Genomic DNA, 18,400 nt, shown 5'->3' with positions numbered 1-18,400 from the left:
CTCTCTTTCTTCTTCATCAGGCGTTCATTCTTTCACAATTTTTTATCTTCTCTTTGTTCTTTCTTTGTCTTTTTATTTCCTCTTTCCTTTGACTTGGTATGTGCCCTTTCACTTTTTTTTAGATCTTTCTTCCTTCCTTTCGCTGATGTTTTTCTAATCTTTATCTGTCATTTAGTATAAATCACTCTTTTTCCCATCTGTATGTGGAAGCCACAAGTTACTTGTTGGGACCCAAAGTGTCAAAGTGGTTTTCCCATTCTGTATCTGAAGGAAATGTGTCAGTACATACATGACCTGGCTCTTCCGCTGCTTGTTTCTCCCACCATCTCTCTTTTTTTCTCTAATGTTAATTGTTCTCTTTCTTTTCACACTTATTTCATTATTTTTTCTCTTTACCTTTTGTTTGCTAGCTTCCTTCCATTTTCTCATTTGTCTCACACGTTTGCCTTGTTTCTTCACTTAGCTGCGTTTTCATTTTCTCACTTTTTCTTTCCCTTTTTTCTTTTATTTCTTTGTGACCCCGTTTCCTTCTTCCTTTTGTCTGTTGCATTCCTTTCGCTTCTCTTTCTCTGCCCTACCGCTTTCTCTCCTGAGGCCTAGTTATCAATGGAGCAATAAGTTAGTGGCACTGGGGCCCAGAGACCTACGAACTTCACTCATCTCTAATTACTGCTCTATTTTCGTACCCAAATTCCAGTCAACCATTTTCCTTTCCAGGGCCCATGACACCGTTACTGCACCCCTTACCCTCTCCATCTTTATTTCAAACTCCCTCTTTCCTTTCACCCTTCAATCCGTCCCAAGCGATGTTTTTGTTATGGTGTTTTGAGCATTACACTCTAATACCAAAAGTTCATTTCTGATAAAGGTTTATATGATAATTGTATGTTTTTTAAGATAGAGGAATAAGGTAAATGGGAGTGCTTTAGTTAAATGCTGGGCTACTGGAATTATATGCCAGGAAAAGACAAAATTCTGAGGCAGGGTTGACCAATTTATGAGACAGGAAAAGTCAGGTTATTAATTTACAATGCCAATAGCTCTAACTCAAGAAAATGCTAGACCTATTGCATTGCAAATGCTTGTTTAACACGTAAGGGCTGGCAAAAGCTGTGCTGTCAAAGCAGACCTAAACAAAGTCTGCAAACTCCCATCATCTGGGACTTAGGATACATAAACAGTGTCAAGATATGAACAACCTACAAAATTATTTTGCCTTCCCAAAGAAAGTAAATGAACTTGTACGTGCAATTAGAACAGATATCTTAGTAGTCGTTTATTTTATTTCCTTCCCGAAGTAAAGCCATTCCTAAGGCAAATAACAACTCATTTTAAATAGTAATAAATACTAGAGCACAATTTCTAGGCTCTATAAAGATAACAGAACTAAACAAGTACTCAATTTATAGGCTCGTTTGTATCCACTTGTAAACGATGGAAAACGGAGTCTGTCTAAGAAGAAGGTTAACAAGTGAAATGTTGTATCCTAACACAAAGGTAAAGAAGACAATTCTTTGGATCATTTTACCTAATTGACATGATCTTCATGTGAAGGCAGAGGGATATATATTGGAAGCCGTTCATGTCAAAATTACAGCTCCCCATATTGGACACCTCCTGAAATGCATAGCGTGCTACAAAATGAATATGACACACACCAGAATGAATGTACTATGTGTCAAAATAATTATGATGCCTGGCAGAGTGAATCTGAATTGAACCAAAACAAATATGAAACCTGGCAGAATGAATATGCTACTTAGTAATTAATATGAATAACACACACACCAAATTGAATAAGAAATATACTGAAATATATATAAATCATACTGAAATTAATATGGCCCTCACTGTAAACAATAAAGCAATCACTGAAACAAATACAATATTCACCAAAAAGAATGGGGCATTTCTTGAAATGATTGACGTATGCCAAGAGAAATATGACATACATTGAAATTAACATAGCAGATTGAAAATAATATAAAGTATTGAAATGAATATATTATATTCTAAAAAGAAAACAATGCACAATGAAACTAATACAATGTACATTGAAATGAACATTAAACATGTTGCAATGAATCTGCATTGTGTTGAAATGAATATTACCGAGATGGCAATGAATATGAGACTCACAGAAAAGAACAGGAGATGATTGAAAATTAATATGGCTTGTGTTAAAAGGAATGCAACCCCACTGAATTGGAGTTGACATGTCTTCAAATGAGTATGACCACAGCTGAAATTCACATGAGATTTGTTAAGATGAATATGGCACGCCTTGAAATTAATATGACACATATCCAAACTAATATGATACATATTCAAATTAATATGATATATGTTAAAAATTATAAATTGCATCTTAAAATTAATATGACAAGTGTTAATATGAATATGACATCCATTGAAATAACTTAACATTGATTGAAAAGAATATAACACATGTTAAAATGAATATGACCTACGTTGAATTGAATATGACCTTCACTGAAATTAATTTGACATGTTTTAAAATTAATACGAGTAACATTAAAATGATCATGACATTTATCACAATGAATATGGCTTGCATTGAAAGTGATATGATATACATTGACATGATCACAATATATGTTGCAATGCATATGATTCATGTTAAAATAAAGATGTGTTAATATGAATGAAGCATCCATTGAAAGATATATGACACATGCTAAGATGAATATGACATGCATTGAAATAAATATGAGCTCCACCGAAATTAATTCAACATGTCTTAAATTGAATATGACCAATGCTGAAATTAAAATGAAACTTGTCAAAATGAATATGTTGTGCTTTGAAATTGATATGATACACAGTAAAATAAATATTGCATATATTGAAATTAATATTACCTATGTTGAAATGGATATGACCCTTGTTAAAATTATTATGACAGGTGTTAAGGTGAATATGGCATCCATTGAAATGAATAACATTCATATAAAGGAATATGACACATGTTAAGATGAATATGAGCCACTTTGAAATGTATATGACACCTGATGAAATTAATATGGCCCACATCAAAAGTTATATGACAGCCTGTAACATGAATATCACACTTTCTGAAATGAAAATGAAACTGTGAGATAAATGTAACATGCTTTGAAATGAATTAGGCAAATATTGAAATGAACACAAGCCATGTTTAAATGAATATGACTGCTTTTTAATTGAATATGGCTTGCTCTGAACTTATGTGGATTTGCTTTAAAATTAATATTACATATTGAAATGAATGTAACATATTCTCAAAGGGTTGCATTACGAGTTTGGCGGTTTGTGCACCACCACGGCGGCGGTGTGATCGCCATCTGCTTGGCAGTCAGACCACAGTATTACGATGCTGGCAGTCCCATCGGGAAAGACTGCCGCAGTCCTGCCAGCACCACCAGGCAGCGCAGACCACTGCGGTGGCGAGGCAGGCCAAAAAGGCCGACGGAGCCAGTGTTTCGGATGGAAACATTATGATGTTGCCTATCGCCAGCGTGACCGTGGCAGTCCAACCACCACATCCCAGCAGGTGGAAACAGAAAGCATAAAGGAAGCAACTCACCTGCAGGCAGTGTTACATGACCTGTGCCACCATGGAGCCCATCATACAAACGTCCTGCCACAGGTGCTGCTCATCAATGGACCCACACTGCACCCACATTGCAACACAATGGAAGGTCAATGGGATGCACAATAGGTTGTAAAACAAATATCCAAAGCTCACAATCCAAACAATACCTGCATAATAGTGATGGCGACATCAGGAGCATTCATGGACACATTTCACTTTGCACATGCCCCTAAAACAGCATTTGCATAGGAATTGACCCTTCATGTATCTCAGGGACAAACAATATTTGAGCCAAGTGATATGCCTAGCTGCCAAATGTGTAAGTGCAAGTCAAGAAAGCACATACAACGGCAACAGCATGGTCCAGACATCTAGATGATGTAGCTGTAAAGTACACACATCAAAATGGACACATGGTCAGTCAAATCCAAAGGAAGCTACCACAATTTAACACCATCCATGTGTGGACAAACAAAACTCTAGCTCCCGCACTTGAGACGAAAGTACAATCTATATCAGGGGACAAATCTACACCATACATGCTGACATTGGCCAACACAAGATGAAATACTTACCCTAGCAAGCATAACACAATGCAATGACACCCCAATTGGATCAACACCCACAAATCCATACAGTGAACATCTACCCTTGTCTTGGGTGACCAACACTTCCCACAAATGCAGATATTAAAAAACAACAGAAAATGTGGTGGATGTGTCTGTGGGTGTTGTGGTGGTGTCTGGGGGTATGGTGACTGAGGTGTGTGGGGCTGTGGGTTGTGATAGGAGGCTGGCCTGGCTTGTAGTGGGTACCTTAGGTACTTACACATCATATCAGGTCAAGATATCCCTTATTAGTGAGATGTAGTAGTGTTCTAGCAGCTTAGGCTGATAGAAGTAGCTGTAGCAGAGCAGCTTAGGCTGAACTAGGAGACATGCAAAGCTCCTGCAATACCACTTATAGTTACACAGTACATATACACAATAAAAGACAATACTCAGTGTTACCAACAATAAAGGTACTTTATGTTAGTGACACAAGAACAAAATTATCTTAGAGGCAATACTCCTTCTGGAGGTAAGTATTACACACAATATATACACTAGACACCAAAATCAGGTAAGTAAATAGTCATAGGATAGTGCAAACAATAGAAAATACCATAGAATGCAATAGGAAGAAATAGGCCTTGGGACAACACAAACCATATACTAAGAAAGTGGAATGCGAATCACAAATTCACCCCTAGGCAAGTGTAGTGTGTAGAGGGGCACTGGGAGTGTAATAAAACCACAAAGGTTGGTAAAATACCCCACCCCAGAGCCCAGGAAAGTAGGAGTAAAGTACTGCAAGTTTCCTTAGGACACACTAAAAGTCGTGAATAGAGTTATTGCAAGAACCAAGCAAGACTGAAAGCAACAAATGGTGGAAATTCTGGACCTGAAGACCTGTAAAAAGAGGAGACCAACTCCAGAAGTCGCAGAAGATTCCAGGAAGGACAGGAGCTCCTGTCAACCTAGAAGATGGTGCAAAAGAGGATTCTCAGGTTGGAAGAAGTCTGCAGAAGAGCACCAAAGAAGATGGCTGTGGGTTCCTGCATGATGCAAAGGATGTCCCACATGGAGATTTTGGATGCATGCGAGTTGTAGCGCTGGATTAGTCGAACAAGCCTTGATTCAATCAATGTCACGGATTGTGTCAAAATGGCGCTGCCTGGACCTAGGAGGGACCTGGGGGCCTCAACTCAAACTGAGGAGGCAATGAGGGCTCCCAACACTGGAGGGAACCCACAGATGACAGGCCGCACCCACAGAGGTCCCAGGACATGGGGACAAAGAAGGTGCAAATTCTGGTTGCTGAAGCACTACAAAAGAAGGTCCCACGCCGCCGGAGCACAACACAGCGGGTTGAGTGTCACAGGATAGAGTGCTGGGGACCTGGGCCAGGTTATGCATGAAAGATTCTTGCACATAGTGCACAGAGGCCTCAGGAGGTGAAGATGACGTAGTGCACAGGGGTACTGTCACAAATGGGGAAGGCAAGCTCTTACCTCCTCCACATTTGGACAGCTGGACCTTAGGACAGTCTGTGTCAAAGGGGTACACCACCTGTGTTCCAAGGAGCACGCTCGTCATCAGGAGAGGAGTCCCAGAGAACCTGTTGTCGTCTTAGAAGGTGCCTGCTGGAGCAGGGAAGTGACTCTGTCACTCCACGGGAGATTTCTTTGGTCCTTCTGGTGAAGGGTGAAGACAGGGAGTCCCCAGAGAGTGCACACCATGGAAACTGTTGCAGTTGCTGACTGGAACTGAAGTAGTAGAGTCGCAGTAGCCTTTCTGGATACTTTGTTGCAGTTACTGGAGCAGTCTGCGGTTGATCCGAGGTCAGAGGATGAAGCAGGAGTTGCAGAGGATTCCTGGTGGAAACTTGCAAGCCAAATCTGAAGAGGAACCCACAGGAAAGACCCTAAGTAGCCCTCAGAGGGGGATTGGCTACCTGCCCAGGTATGCACCTATAAGGAGGGGTCTCTGACGTCACCTGTTGGCACTAGCCACTCAGAGATCTCCAGAGTGTCCCCACACCTTGGAAAACAAGATGGCTAATGCAAGGGACACAATGCAGGAGCTCTGGGCACCACCCCTGGAGTGGTGATTTACAGGGGAGTGGTCAATCCCCTTCCCATTGTCCAGTTTCGCGCCAGAGCAGGGACATGGGGTCCCTGAACCGGTGTAGACTGGCTTATGCAAGGAGGGCACCATCTGTGCCCTTCAAAGCATTTCCAGAGGCTGTGGGAGGCTACCCCTCCCCAGCCTGTAACATCTTTTTCTAAAGGGAGAGGGTGTAACAACCTGCTCTTAGAGGAAATGCTTTGTTCTGCCTTCCTGGGACTGAGCTGCTCAGACCCCAGGAGGGCAGAACCCTGTCTGTTAGGTGGCAGCAGCTATAGCTGTAGTGCAAGCCTCAGATAGCTGGTTTGGCAGAACTGGGGGTCCATGCTGGAGCCCTCAGGATGCATCGAATTGGCTCCCCAATACCAAATTTGGAATAGGGGGACAATTCCATGATCTTAGACATGTTACATGGCCTTATTTGGAGTTACCATTGTGATGCTACATATAGGTATTGACCTATATGTGTTGCATGCGTGTAATGGCGTCCCCGCACTAACAAAGTCCCAGGAAATGGCCCTGAACTATGTGGGGGCACCTTTGCTAGTGCACCTAACCTTCAGCAAGTGAAGGTTAGATATATAGGTGACTTATAAGTTACTTAAGTGCAGTGAAAATGGCTGTGAAATAGTGTGTGCACTATTTCACACAGGCTGCAATTGCAGGCCTGTGCAAGGGTGTGTCTGAGCTCCCTATGGGTGGCAAAAGAAATGCTGTAGCCCATATGGATCTCCGGGAAACCTAATGCCCTGGGTACCTAGGTACCCTATACTAGGGACTTATAAGGGGGGTCCAGTGTAGCAATTGAAATTGGTAAATGAAGTCACTAGCCTACAGTTACAAAGTTAAAAGCAGAGAATGCATAAGCACTGACGTTCTGATTAGCACAGCCTCAGTGACACAGTCAAGCACTATACAGACACACACATTAGACCATAAACTATGAACAGTGGGGTTCTGACCAGCAGGATCCCAGTGAGACAGGCAAAAACATACTGACATACAGGTAAAAATGGGGGTAACATGCCAAGGAAGATGGTACTTTCCTACAGCAGTATTTCATTATCAGGACGTGTAAAATACCGCAGTATATGTCCTACCTTTAAAATACACTGCACGCTGCTCATGGGGCTGCCTTGGGCCTACCTTAGGGGTACCTTACATGTCGTAAAAGGGAAGGTTTGGGCCTGGCAAGAGGGTGCACTTGCCAGGTTGAAATGGCAGGTTAAAACTGCACACACAGACACTGCAGTAGCAGGTCTGAAACATGTTTACAGGGCTACTCATGTGGGTGGCACAATCAGTGCTGCAGGCCCAATAGTAGCATTTGATTTACAGGTCCTGGGCACACATGTTGCACTATACTAGGGAATTACGGGTAAAACAACTATGCCAATCATGGATAAACCAATAATCAGGACAATTTAGACAGAGAGCACTTGCACTTTAGCACTGGTCAACAGTGGTAAAATGCTCAGAGTCCAAGAGCTGGCAAAAACTAAGGGCCAGATGTATCAAGCGATTTTGCATTCGCAAACGGTGCGAATTGCACAATTCGGCCGTTTGCAAATGCAAAAATGCCTTTCAGAATGTATGAAAGGCATTCGCAGTGCAATTTTAAGGAATCGCTAAAATAGCGATTCCTTAAAATTGCGACCCCATTTAGAGAATCGCAAATTGCGATTCTCTAAATAGGAAATCGCAAATAAGGAATCTTTATTTGCGATTTCATAAGCATATGTATCAAGCATTTCCTAATTGCGAATTGGGCATTTAGGAAATGCAATTACCACCAACAAAAGTTTGGTGGTAAACATGTGCAAATTTTAAAAATGCATTTTAAATGCATTTTTTAAATTGACATGTAGCGCACACATGCCCCTAAGGCATGTGTGTGCTTCACATGTCTGTAAAAATATTTTTGGGGTGCAGCAGAGGGGGCCTTAGGCCCCCAGCACCCTCGGATTTGCATTTCCTAAATTGCGAATTCCTAACTGGAATTCGCAATTTAGGAAATGCAAAACCATGCGCAGCAGGCCCATAGGTGCAAATGGAGTTGGATTCTCTATTTGCGATTCGGTAATAGCATTTGCGAATTTTAAGAAATCGCTATTACTGAATTGCAAAAATCATACATACCATTTTGCATTTCTTAAATAGCGATTTCTTAAAATTCGCTATTTAAGAAATGCAATTTGATTTTTTGATACATCTGGCCCTTAAAGTAGCACATAGTCAAAAACATATATTTATTTTAGTTAATTAATTTGTGTTCATATAATATCCTTTCAGAATATCTAATATTAATTTCAATATGTATTGTTAATTTTAAAGCAAATCAACATCGATTCAAGGCAAACCATATTTAAACAGTGAGCATTTTAATTTACACATGGCTTGTGTTAATTTCGATATGTGCTTTATTAATTTAAAAACATGCTATATTTATCTCACATAGTTTCATAGCCATTTCAATAAGTGTCATATTAATTTTAATGAATGTCATATTAATTTTGATATGGGTCATATCAACTTCATCAGATATCATATTTATTTGAAAATGGTTCATATAAATCTTAACATGTGTCATATTGCTTTAAATGAATAGCATATTCGTGTCAGTGGATGTCATATTCACCTTATCATCTGACATTATCATTTTAATATGGGTCATATCCATTTCAACATAGGTCAAATTCATTTCAATATATGCAATATTCATGTCGCTGTGTATCATATTGATTTCAAAGCATAGCATTCATTTTGACAAGTTTCATTTTAATGTCAGCATGGGTCATATTCAGTTTAAGGCATGTTCAATTAATTTAAAAAGGGCTCATATTCATTTCATGTCATATTCATCTTAGCATGTGTCATATTCCTTTCAATAGATGTCTCATTCATATTAACGCATGATATTGATTTTAACATGACTCATACCAATTGCAACACATATTATAAACATGTCCATGTGTATCATATTACTTTCAATGCAAACCATATTCATTTATTTTATAAATGTAATGTTCATTGCACATTATATTCCTTTCAGAATTTTGCATTTTCATTTCAGTACCTTATATTCATTTCAAGCTGTCATATTCATTCTAATGTGTGTCATATTCCTCTTGGCATATGTCAGTCATTTCAAGAAATGTCTCATTCTTTTTGACAAATATTGTATGTGTTTCAGTGATTGCTTTATTATTTACAGTGAGGGCCATATTTATTTCAGTATGATTGATATATATTTTAGTACATCTCTTATTCAATTCTGAGTGTGTGTTTTTAATAATAATCACTAAGTAGCATATTCACTTTGCCTGGTTTCATATTTGTTTTGGTTCAAGTCAGATTCACTCTGCCAGGTATCACATATATTTTGACACATGGCACATTCATTCTGGTGTATGTCATAATCATTTTGCAACACGCTAAGCATTCCATGAGGTGAACTATATAGGGAGCTGTAATTTTGACATGAACGGCTTCCCATAGGTATACGAGCCTATAATCTGTATTTTTCAGGAGTCTATATGTAATCTGTAAAATACTGGTTTGCTTCCCGGCAACAGTATCTCAGCATTTCATCCGTCTCTGAATGGTGGCATGTATATACCAGAGCTGACAAATAGGAACATTTGTCATTCACTGTGCTACAAAGTGAAACATATTAGTTGTGACACACATCACATGTAAACAAGTTACAATGTATTTGTTTGATTAAAAAAACAAAGGTATTGGTGGATATTAATCAACAGGTGTATGCTACAATACATAATAAAACAAGTCTTAAAAGTAATGTACCACATCTGATAACATGCTTTTTAAAAAGAAAATACCTCATAAACTATTAAAAAAATACTGGAGTTATTCCTTAATATCGTAGGGAGTTGTGTCATGGAATGTTGGTGATCTTTCAAAATGAGTTAAGGATTTTGTATAGCACGTTACATGCCTTTATATTTAATTGCTGTATTTCAAGGTTTGTACCTTACACCCTTTGTAATCTTAACTCATGGTGCAAACGTTGTATTAAGTGAATGATAGTGATTAGGCAGAGCGTCACAGAACACAGTAACGAGTTCTCCAGTCTGAGTAACTATTCTTCCCATGCTTCTTTAGTAAATGACCCAGCATAAGCACCATGGGATTCTTGATAAAACTAGCTTTTTACTGTCAGCTAATGCGGTGCATCTTAGGTTAAACTGATTTCTATAAATAGAATATGGAGTGAAAACTACAGATGTCGCTATTTATTTGTGAATGTACATTTATTGTTGTAAATGAATATTGCTTGGTACAAATGGACATTTGTGGCTTTGAACGTATTTCACTGATTTAATCCTGCATTTGTTACAGTGAATCTACACTTTTTGTGGTCTGAATGTACATGCATTACATTGATTCTGCATTTGATAATGTTCAGTTGCAAGTTTTCCATATAGTTAATTCGATGGATTCATGACCGGAACCGAACCTATAAAACTTGCATTGGTAATGCGGCTCTTAAGTCCTGGCCACATAAGGTATTTAAGACGCTCACTGAATATACATTTGTTCATTTTAGCAAACCCATAAATTATGCAAAAGCCTTTAACCTATTTAAGCAGTTTTTTTTCCCAAACGGCAAAGGAAGATATTCCCATTTTTAAGGTACATCTGATCCAAGTAAATTATGCATATATGTCAGGATAGGAAAATGTATGTTTAAAGATGATCTATGAGTGAATGTAACTCATGTATTCAGCCAGTAGGATTCATTGTCTAACAGTGATGACTTTAAAGTCTGACCAGATGAGTCTTAAGTGCCTTGTCACACGAGGGCCGGTCTTGTGCGTACTTTGCAGAGTACATAGAGCTGGAGATTGAGCCCTTTGACCTTTATAATGATGAACAGTTCTGAGCTAAAGATTATCCTTGGCTTATTAACCACAGGAGTGTTGGAAGTGGTAGTTCCAAGAACTGAAGGAATGTAAAATGGCCTTGAAATGAGCCCACTTTCTACCATTAAAATGATGTGTTTTATTTCTATTCATGCAGATGAAGCTTTTTGTCATCCAAAGGAGTATGTGGTTCAAGTACAATGTGATTTTAGACTTATTATTTTGGCTAATCTATTACCAGAAATACATTTGTGTGTCATTCACATACATTTGAAAGTTTAGACAAAATTGCTTGAGGAGTAGCACCAGAGAGGCATGCACAGATGTTGCAAGAGGAAGGGAAGAGACGAACACTTGGGTGATGCTGCAGGGTACCAGGCAGGGGGTGATTCAGCCATCCAATCCTGATTGCTTGACTATTATTAGAGAGAAAATGGAAGCAACACAGGGTACTGCCCACAATTCCTGCCGATATTTCTAATCTGTACATCACATAAGTGGGGTCAACTGAAAGGTCAATCAGTGTATGGCTTGTTTTGCATAGTGTTTTCTTCTAAAATAATTGGGATCTCAAAGCTGTCCCACGTCATGCATGAGTAGCTCATCAAGTCATGTTTCTTTTTTGCATTTTTGGTACCTCTAGTATGTTTATATAAATGAGGACCACAAGTAGCATAATAAAGAAAATAGACAGGATAATTTACTTTCACTTTACTTGGGAAAATTACGAGATTTTGGAAGACAAAAGGGCATCTTCAGCCTTTTTTAGCCTTCTTGTGTCAACCTTTGAGTGTTTTTCTAGGAAAGGTAATACACTATTTTCTTGTAAACACACTGTTGTAAATGAAATATTTGGATACGTTCTTTCTGGTTCAGGAACTGCATAACCCTTCCCATGCAATTTTTCTTTCCCTTTCTGACTGAGAGCAGGCATTATTCCCTTTCAAGCCCTGTGTCACTGAGCAGCACCTCACCTTTGCTCCCATGATGAATAACACACAGTGACCAGCTCATCCAGTACACCCAGTCTTCCAGTGACGCACATCATCCAGTGCCTTGTGAGGCACCCAATGCAATGCTTCCCTGTTCCCTGATGCGCACTCAGTCGCTGTGAAGCCCTCTACTACTTCAATTCATTTTAACCAACCAGCAGTGGCCAGTGAGTATAAGAAATTATCTAATTATTATTAATGAATACTGCAAGTAACAGAATGCTTGGGGGACTGCAGCTATGTGAAATAAGTGGCAATTTCCATAACGCCTTGGAGTGTGCTTCCACACTTGAAATTGTTTTAATATTTTGGGCTGTCCAACATGCAGAACAGCACATAGGCAAAAACATCAGGAAAAAGTTACACTTTCAAATTCCCGATACTTGATCCACTGATTGAATTCACCAGAGCCTTAATGGCTGCATTTGAATAATGAATCTCCTTTAAATAAGAACATCTTTATGAGAATTTTCTAAGAACAATATTTGTTAAATTAATTAAATCTGGTATGCTCCAGTTGTAAGGAGAATTCTAATCAAAATCTTATATGGAATTGTAAGATAACACTGATGATGCCACCTGCTGCTGATAAGTCTTCACATTTTTGTAGTAGACCTGGCTGGGATACATTCTCCTTTTGTTTAAAAACAGAATCTGTAATCATTAATCCCTCAATGTTTTTGTGCACTGAATAGCCAGATTGTTTATCCTTACAAGAAAACTTTCATTCCATTGTGAATGCCATATCATTTGTGTGTTAGTGATTATAAAGTTTGTTTAATGCCTATATGCGCCCATTAGGACATTCACCATATATAATATTAGGAGAATTTCTACATGTCTGCTGATGATACTCAAACTCTCCTCAAACTGAAAATCAACATGGGGGTGCACAAAAACATCACAATGAGCCTGCACCAAAGGCCTACACCAGATTCATAAATGAATGAAAGAATTCTTCCTCTTTGAAAACCAAGCTAAATACAAGATCTTAGAATTATGGTGCTGTAGCAGAACCTACTACCACTTCGGTTCATCTGGCATCCAAGCCTGTAGCTTATATCTTATAGTCAGGAATCTGGATATCAATTTCAACTCAGATATCCTATTCGGACTACAGATTAACACTGTAGTCAAGTACTTCATCATAGACTTCATCATAGAACTACACATACAGTGGAATTATTGTGCTTGAACAGACATCACACCATGTAGAAGTGGTGAGCATCCTGGTGAGGCTTTTTCTGGAATTGCAGACATTGCCTGGATGTGCCTATTCAAGAGCACACACAGGAACAACGGCTTAAAAGAGACCATCAATGTACCTGTAAACCTGTTTACAAAGTATCACATGAAATCAAGTCTCAAGTTTCGAAAACCTGTTCCACACACAGGAACTGCTGAAGTAAAAGCCCTTGGTACTTTCAAAATCTGGCCTCACAATCCGTTGTATAAACTTGCTTTAATAATTTCACTTGTAGGTGGTCACTGGGGCTGTTTTGCTTAAAATGGAATATCCAGCATACAAGCTGAGGTGGGAACTGATCATTCAGTATTTTAGGAAATGTCTCAAAACAGTCCAGTTCAGACATTCACTCAACTGGGTTTATTAGCCAGCCACATAGACCGAAGGGTGTAAAAGAGGATCAGCTTTTTGTTATATTTATATTTAAATAGCACAGCTAAGCCCTTAGGCATTAAAGTGCTTTGTAATTTTAACAACCTTAAAAGCAATACATCCTCATTCACGTATAAACAGCAACAATATCGAAGTGCTGCATTTGGGGATAGGGTAAATGGAAGTGGGGTATGGGAGTGGTAAATGGACTAGCTGATTAGTAAGGTTGAGGGATTAGTATTTAGTGTGAAAACAGTGGGTTGGGGAGGATCCGGTTCAGTAGCCCTAGGATGATAATTACTCTAAGTATTCTGAGATGAGAGTCAGTAAGCCCCTTTTAAAGAATAGAAAGTCCTGTTAGCACAGAGTTTCACAGGCTTCTTGTTAGCTTCCGTGAAGGATCTGTTCAGTGCTTTTCATGTTATGAGCTTGAGTGATTCTAGGATCTAAGGGCCACGTGTACGTAGCCTTTTGCAGGTCGCAAACAGCGAATTGGGCTATTTGCGACGTGCAAAATGCACTTTCCCATGTACCAACCCATTTTTGCGATTCAGTAAACTATTTACAGAATTGCAAAAAGGGATTGCGACTTGCAATTAGGAAGGGGTGTTCCCTTCCTAATTGCGACTCGCAGTCCCATGTATGATTGTTTTGTGACCGTGAATGTGGTCGCAAAACAATCACAGTTAGCACCAGGGGACCCCTTCCCCTTTGTGAAGGTCAATGAAAAAATTTTTTCAGAGCAAATGAAACAAAAATGTTTCATTTTTTGTTTTTGAATTGCATCTCGTTTTCCTTTAAGGAAAACGGGCTGCATTTAAAAAAAACTGCTTTATTTAAAAGCAGTCACAGACATGGTGGTCTGCTGTCTCCACCAGGCTACCATCCCTGTGAGGGCTGCCATTCCCAAGAGGGTTGCAAATTGCGACCTACCTCATGAATAATCATGAGGTGGGCATTTGCGACCCCCTTGCAAATCACTAATAGTGTCATTGACACTATACAACATTCGTCAAATTGCGAGTCGCAAAACAAAACGTTGGTACATGTGGCCCTATGTGTTTTTGCTTCTGGAGTTTTTGTAGCCACCACAATGACTCAAAAGGTTTGTCAGGCAGTCCGGTCTTCTCTGATGGATAGCTTTGAGAGTTATGGAGTCGATTTTCTTGTATTTCAGCCTCCAGAGGGAGCCAGTGGAGAATGTGTAGAATATGTGTACTGTGGTCAAATTTATTTTTGTCTGAAATTAAACTTACTGAGGTTTGCTACGTACCCGTTTTTTCTGTATATGTTAAAGCTCTGAAATAGTCTCATGCTTGCAGATTTTAAAGTTTAGCTTTGATTAATTAAATGTGAGATTGTGAAGTAAAAGTCGTTAATGTGCCACTTTTATATTGATACTGCTAAAGAAGACCAGATGTACAAAATACTTGTCAAAACAATGGCTATGACATTTCATGTTATGTTAATTTTGAGAACAAACATATGTACAATTAGATAAATTAAAAAATTTCTACATTATGGTGGGTACGAATCCAATTTACTTCATCAATATTGATGAGGTAGGAGCAAATTTTGACTCATGATTGAATGTCATCACGGGGATGGTGGTCGGCTGGGGTCAGCATACAGCCACTTCTGTGATCACATATGAATAAAGTACTTTTTTTAATGCAATACTCGAATACCGTTCCCTTTGTGAATGTGTTAAAACCCCAACTAGCAGAACTGCAACTTTTCAATGTTTGGAGACTTGATTTCAGTTGCAAAACATTGGCACATTGCATTGTGAATCACTAAACACGTCCTTTCAACTAGTGACCCATAATGCATTTGTAAACCCATTTATCAATTCAGTAACGTATTACTGTATTGCCAAATGGCTTTAGTTCATGCCAATGTGCCACTTAGCAGTTGCAAACCTTGTGATTTAGATCACAGAATTTGTGACCATATTGGCTTTGTACATCTGGCCCACAATTCAAACATGTTTACTAAAATATCTCATCTTTATTTTTTGCTTAAAGATCTTCCTACCATGGTCAAGACTAAAGAAACTGAGATGAAGATAAAAGGCAAAAGTTCAATTTACTTTGCTATACATAATCTGGCTTAGCTCCCTGTCAAAATGAAGCACTTGTCTAGTGAAACCGCATGGGATCAACGATTGTTGCCTACTATCACATTAAACTATATATTTACTTCTGGGTGGTTTGAGCAATTATTGCGGGTGCCTGTTTATCAAAAATCACTCACCTCCAAAACAAGGTGACATCTTCCCATTGCCTTAATAATGACCAAGCTCTCAATCATTATTCCACTTTTCTCATAGGATGTCCCCTGCAAGAAGGTGCTGGTTGTTGTTGAATACTTGTAGGTGTAGCTGTATCCTTTTTGGTAACGTGACATGCTAGACTCTGAAAAGAATCAAGAAATACAAATTAGATTTCGATGTGAACACACTGCACCTCAATCATTGCTCACCATTGCTTGATATATAAACCTCCTACGGCCATTATTATGACATTGACCAGAACAGGGCAGATTATTTACCACAACCAGTGCATACCACTAACCACCAGTGAGGTATTTTCCATGTGTGGTAAATACCTTTCCATTTCAATTTCTTGTTGGGAAAACTGCAAGGATCTGAATTCGGCAAAAATCAGAATCTCTGCAGCTACCCTTTCTAACAACAGTGTTTGACCATTTTTCAGTGTATTTGTTGGTTTTAATGTAGCTGCACTCCATTCTACTGGCTACCAGCAGGCTTTACATAGGAGAAATGGGCTAGTTAAACCTACTTCACAGACCCAGATCTGAAATTGATTAAAATAGGCTATTAATAAAGAGCAAAGCAACGTCTAACCACCCAATATGTCAGGATACTTTTTGAGCTGCACGTTTTAGAAACAAGGTTTGGCAAGCACATGAACCCACACTATAATTATCAAAGTAAATACAATTATCTCAGATATTCGTATCCCTGGGATGCAGAATTATTATGGATTTACTAGTAATCCCCTATGTATTCACTGTGGAATGTGGAATAGCATCAGAAATTGGTGTTTCAACACCCATTTCGGCATGTCGTTGCTTAGTTCTGGGCCATTTACAGGGGCCACTTCCTCTAAGCTTGACCTGGAGGATTCATCCCTAGTATCACCTGTAATATATTTGCATGATAAAAATATATGATTTCACATGGCAGCTTGTGTAGAAACTTCTTTTATTTATGTTCTCACCTGTTAGACTTAGCATCCTTGGTGTGATCTAACCTAACTTTTTGCCTCTGTTTCACAGGTTGTTGATGTGTTCTGGGCTCTGTTTTTGCTGTTTTTGATACTCTGGGCACTTTACCACTGCTATCCAGTGCTAAAGTGCAAGTGCTCCTAAGTAAAATGTATGTGTAATTGGTTTTCCATGATTGGCATATTTGATTTACTAGTACGTCCCTAGTACAGTGCACTAGAGGTGCCCAGGGCCTGTAAATCAAATGCTACTAGTGGGCCTGCAGCATTGGCTGTGTTCCCACATAAGTAGCCCTGTAAACATGGCTCAGACCTGCCACTGCAGTGTCTGTGTGTGCAGTTTTAAACTGCCAGTTCGACTTGGCAAGTGTACCCACTTGCCAGGCCTAAATCTTCCCTTTTTATACATGTAAGGCACCCCTAAGGTAGGCCCTAGGTAGCCCCATGGGCAGTGAAAACAATATAAAATGACACTCTCACAGTGGTTCGTAGTATTCTTTAGGAGTAAAACATTTTTAGGAAAAAATGTCTTATAATTCATCTAGAAATCAAAAGAGTAAATTGAAATGAAATTTATTATCCAGATTTGGAATACCTCTCCCTATGGAAATCTGTTGTGGATACCAATCCATCTACAATTTTTACATTTTGCTGCTGAAGCTCACATAGCCAACTGATATTAACAATATATTACAATTGTTTCTCTTTCAGCATTGTTAGAAATGGGGTCTCTAGTTGGCAGTTGGTTTGCTCCCTGTCCAAGTAGGGACCCTCACTCTAGTCAGGATAAGGCAGGTACCCAGCTCACATAACCCCTGCTCAGCCCCTTGGTAGCTTGGCAAGAGCAGTCAGGCTTATCTCAGAAGCAATGTGTAAAGCATTTGCACATAACACAGTAATACAGCGAAAACACTGCAAAAGGACACCACTCCAGTTTTAGAAAAATAGCCAATATTTATCTGTGTAAAACAAGACCAAAGCGACTAAAATCCAACATACAGTAATAAAGATAAGAATTTCATAAGAATTAACTTAAAAATACAGTTCCTTAAAGTCAATAGCTCCACCTGGGACTATCACGGCATCTTGATCAACAAAACCAACAGTTCAGGCCGACCCCAGCACCGCGGGCCAGCTACGCTGTCAGGAAGACCCAAAACGGTACCTTTGGAATTGCAGGGCGTCGAGATTCTCCCGATGAGATGCAGAGAGCGTCGTCGCTGGCGTCGCTTGTGTTGCGGTGTCAGTTCCGGAGTCGGTGTGGGGGTCATCGGGCATTTGAAGTCATACGCGTTGCGGATTGAACTCCGGGCTGATGAAGTCAGGAACGCTGGCGTGGATGGTGTCTGGGCTGTGGTGCGAAGTGGGACGATGCAATGTGCGGTGACA

General features: G+C 39.3%; 1 protein-coding gene across 4 annotated transcripts in view; it reads right to left on the bottom strand.

The window, feature by feature from the left end:
* The window catches only part of LOC138261322 (uncharacterized), an 888,401-nt gene that overhangs the window by 815,008 nt on the left and 54,993 nt on the right, over positions 1-18,400 (bottom strand). For all 4 annotated transcript variants that reach the window (XR_011199068.1, XM_069210158.1, XM_069210160.1 and 1 more), the window contains one exon: positions 16,017-16,177. Coding sequence is in view for 3 of the 4 variants with exons in the window: in XM_069210158.1 (XP_069066259.1) it covers positions 16,017-16,177 (161 nt within the window). In the remaining variant the exon portion in view is untranslated. The remainder of the gene's footprint in view (positions 1-16,016; positions 16,178-18,400) is intronic.

This window comes from Pleurodeles waltl, chromosome 10, assembly GCF_031143425.1.
Source record: "Pleurodeles waltl isolate 20211129_DDA chromosome 10, aPleWal1.hap1.20221129, whole genome shotgun sequence".
Taxonomy (NCBI): Eukaryota; Metazoa; Chordata; class Amphibia; order Caudata; family Salamandridae; genus Pleurodeles; species Pleurodeles waltl.
The sequence above is the reverse complement of the archived record's forward strand: the minus strand, read 5'-3'. Positions and strand labels throughout refer to the sequence as shown.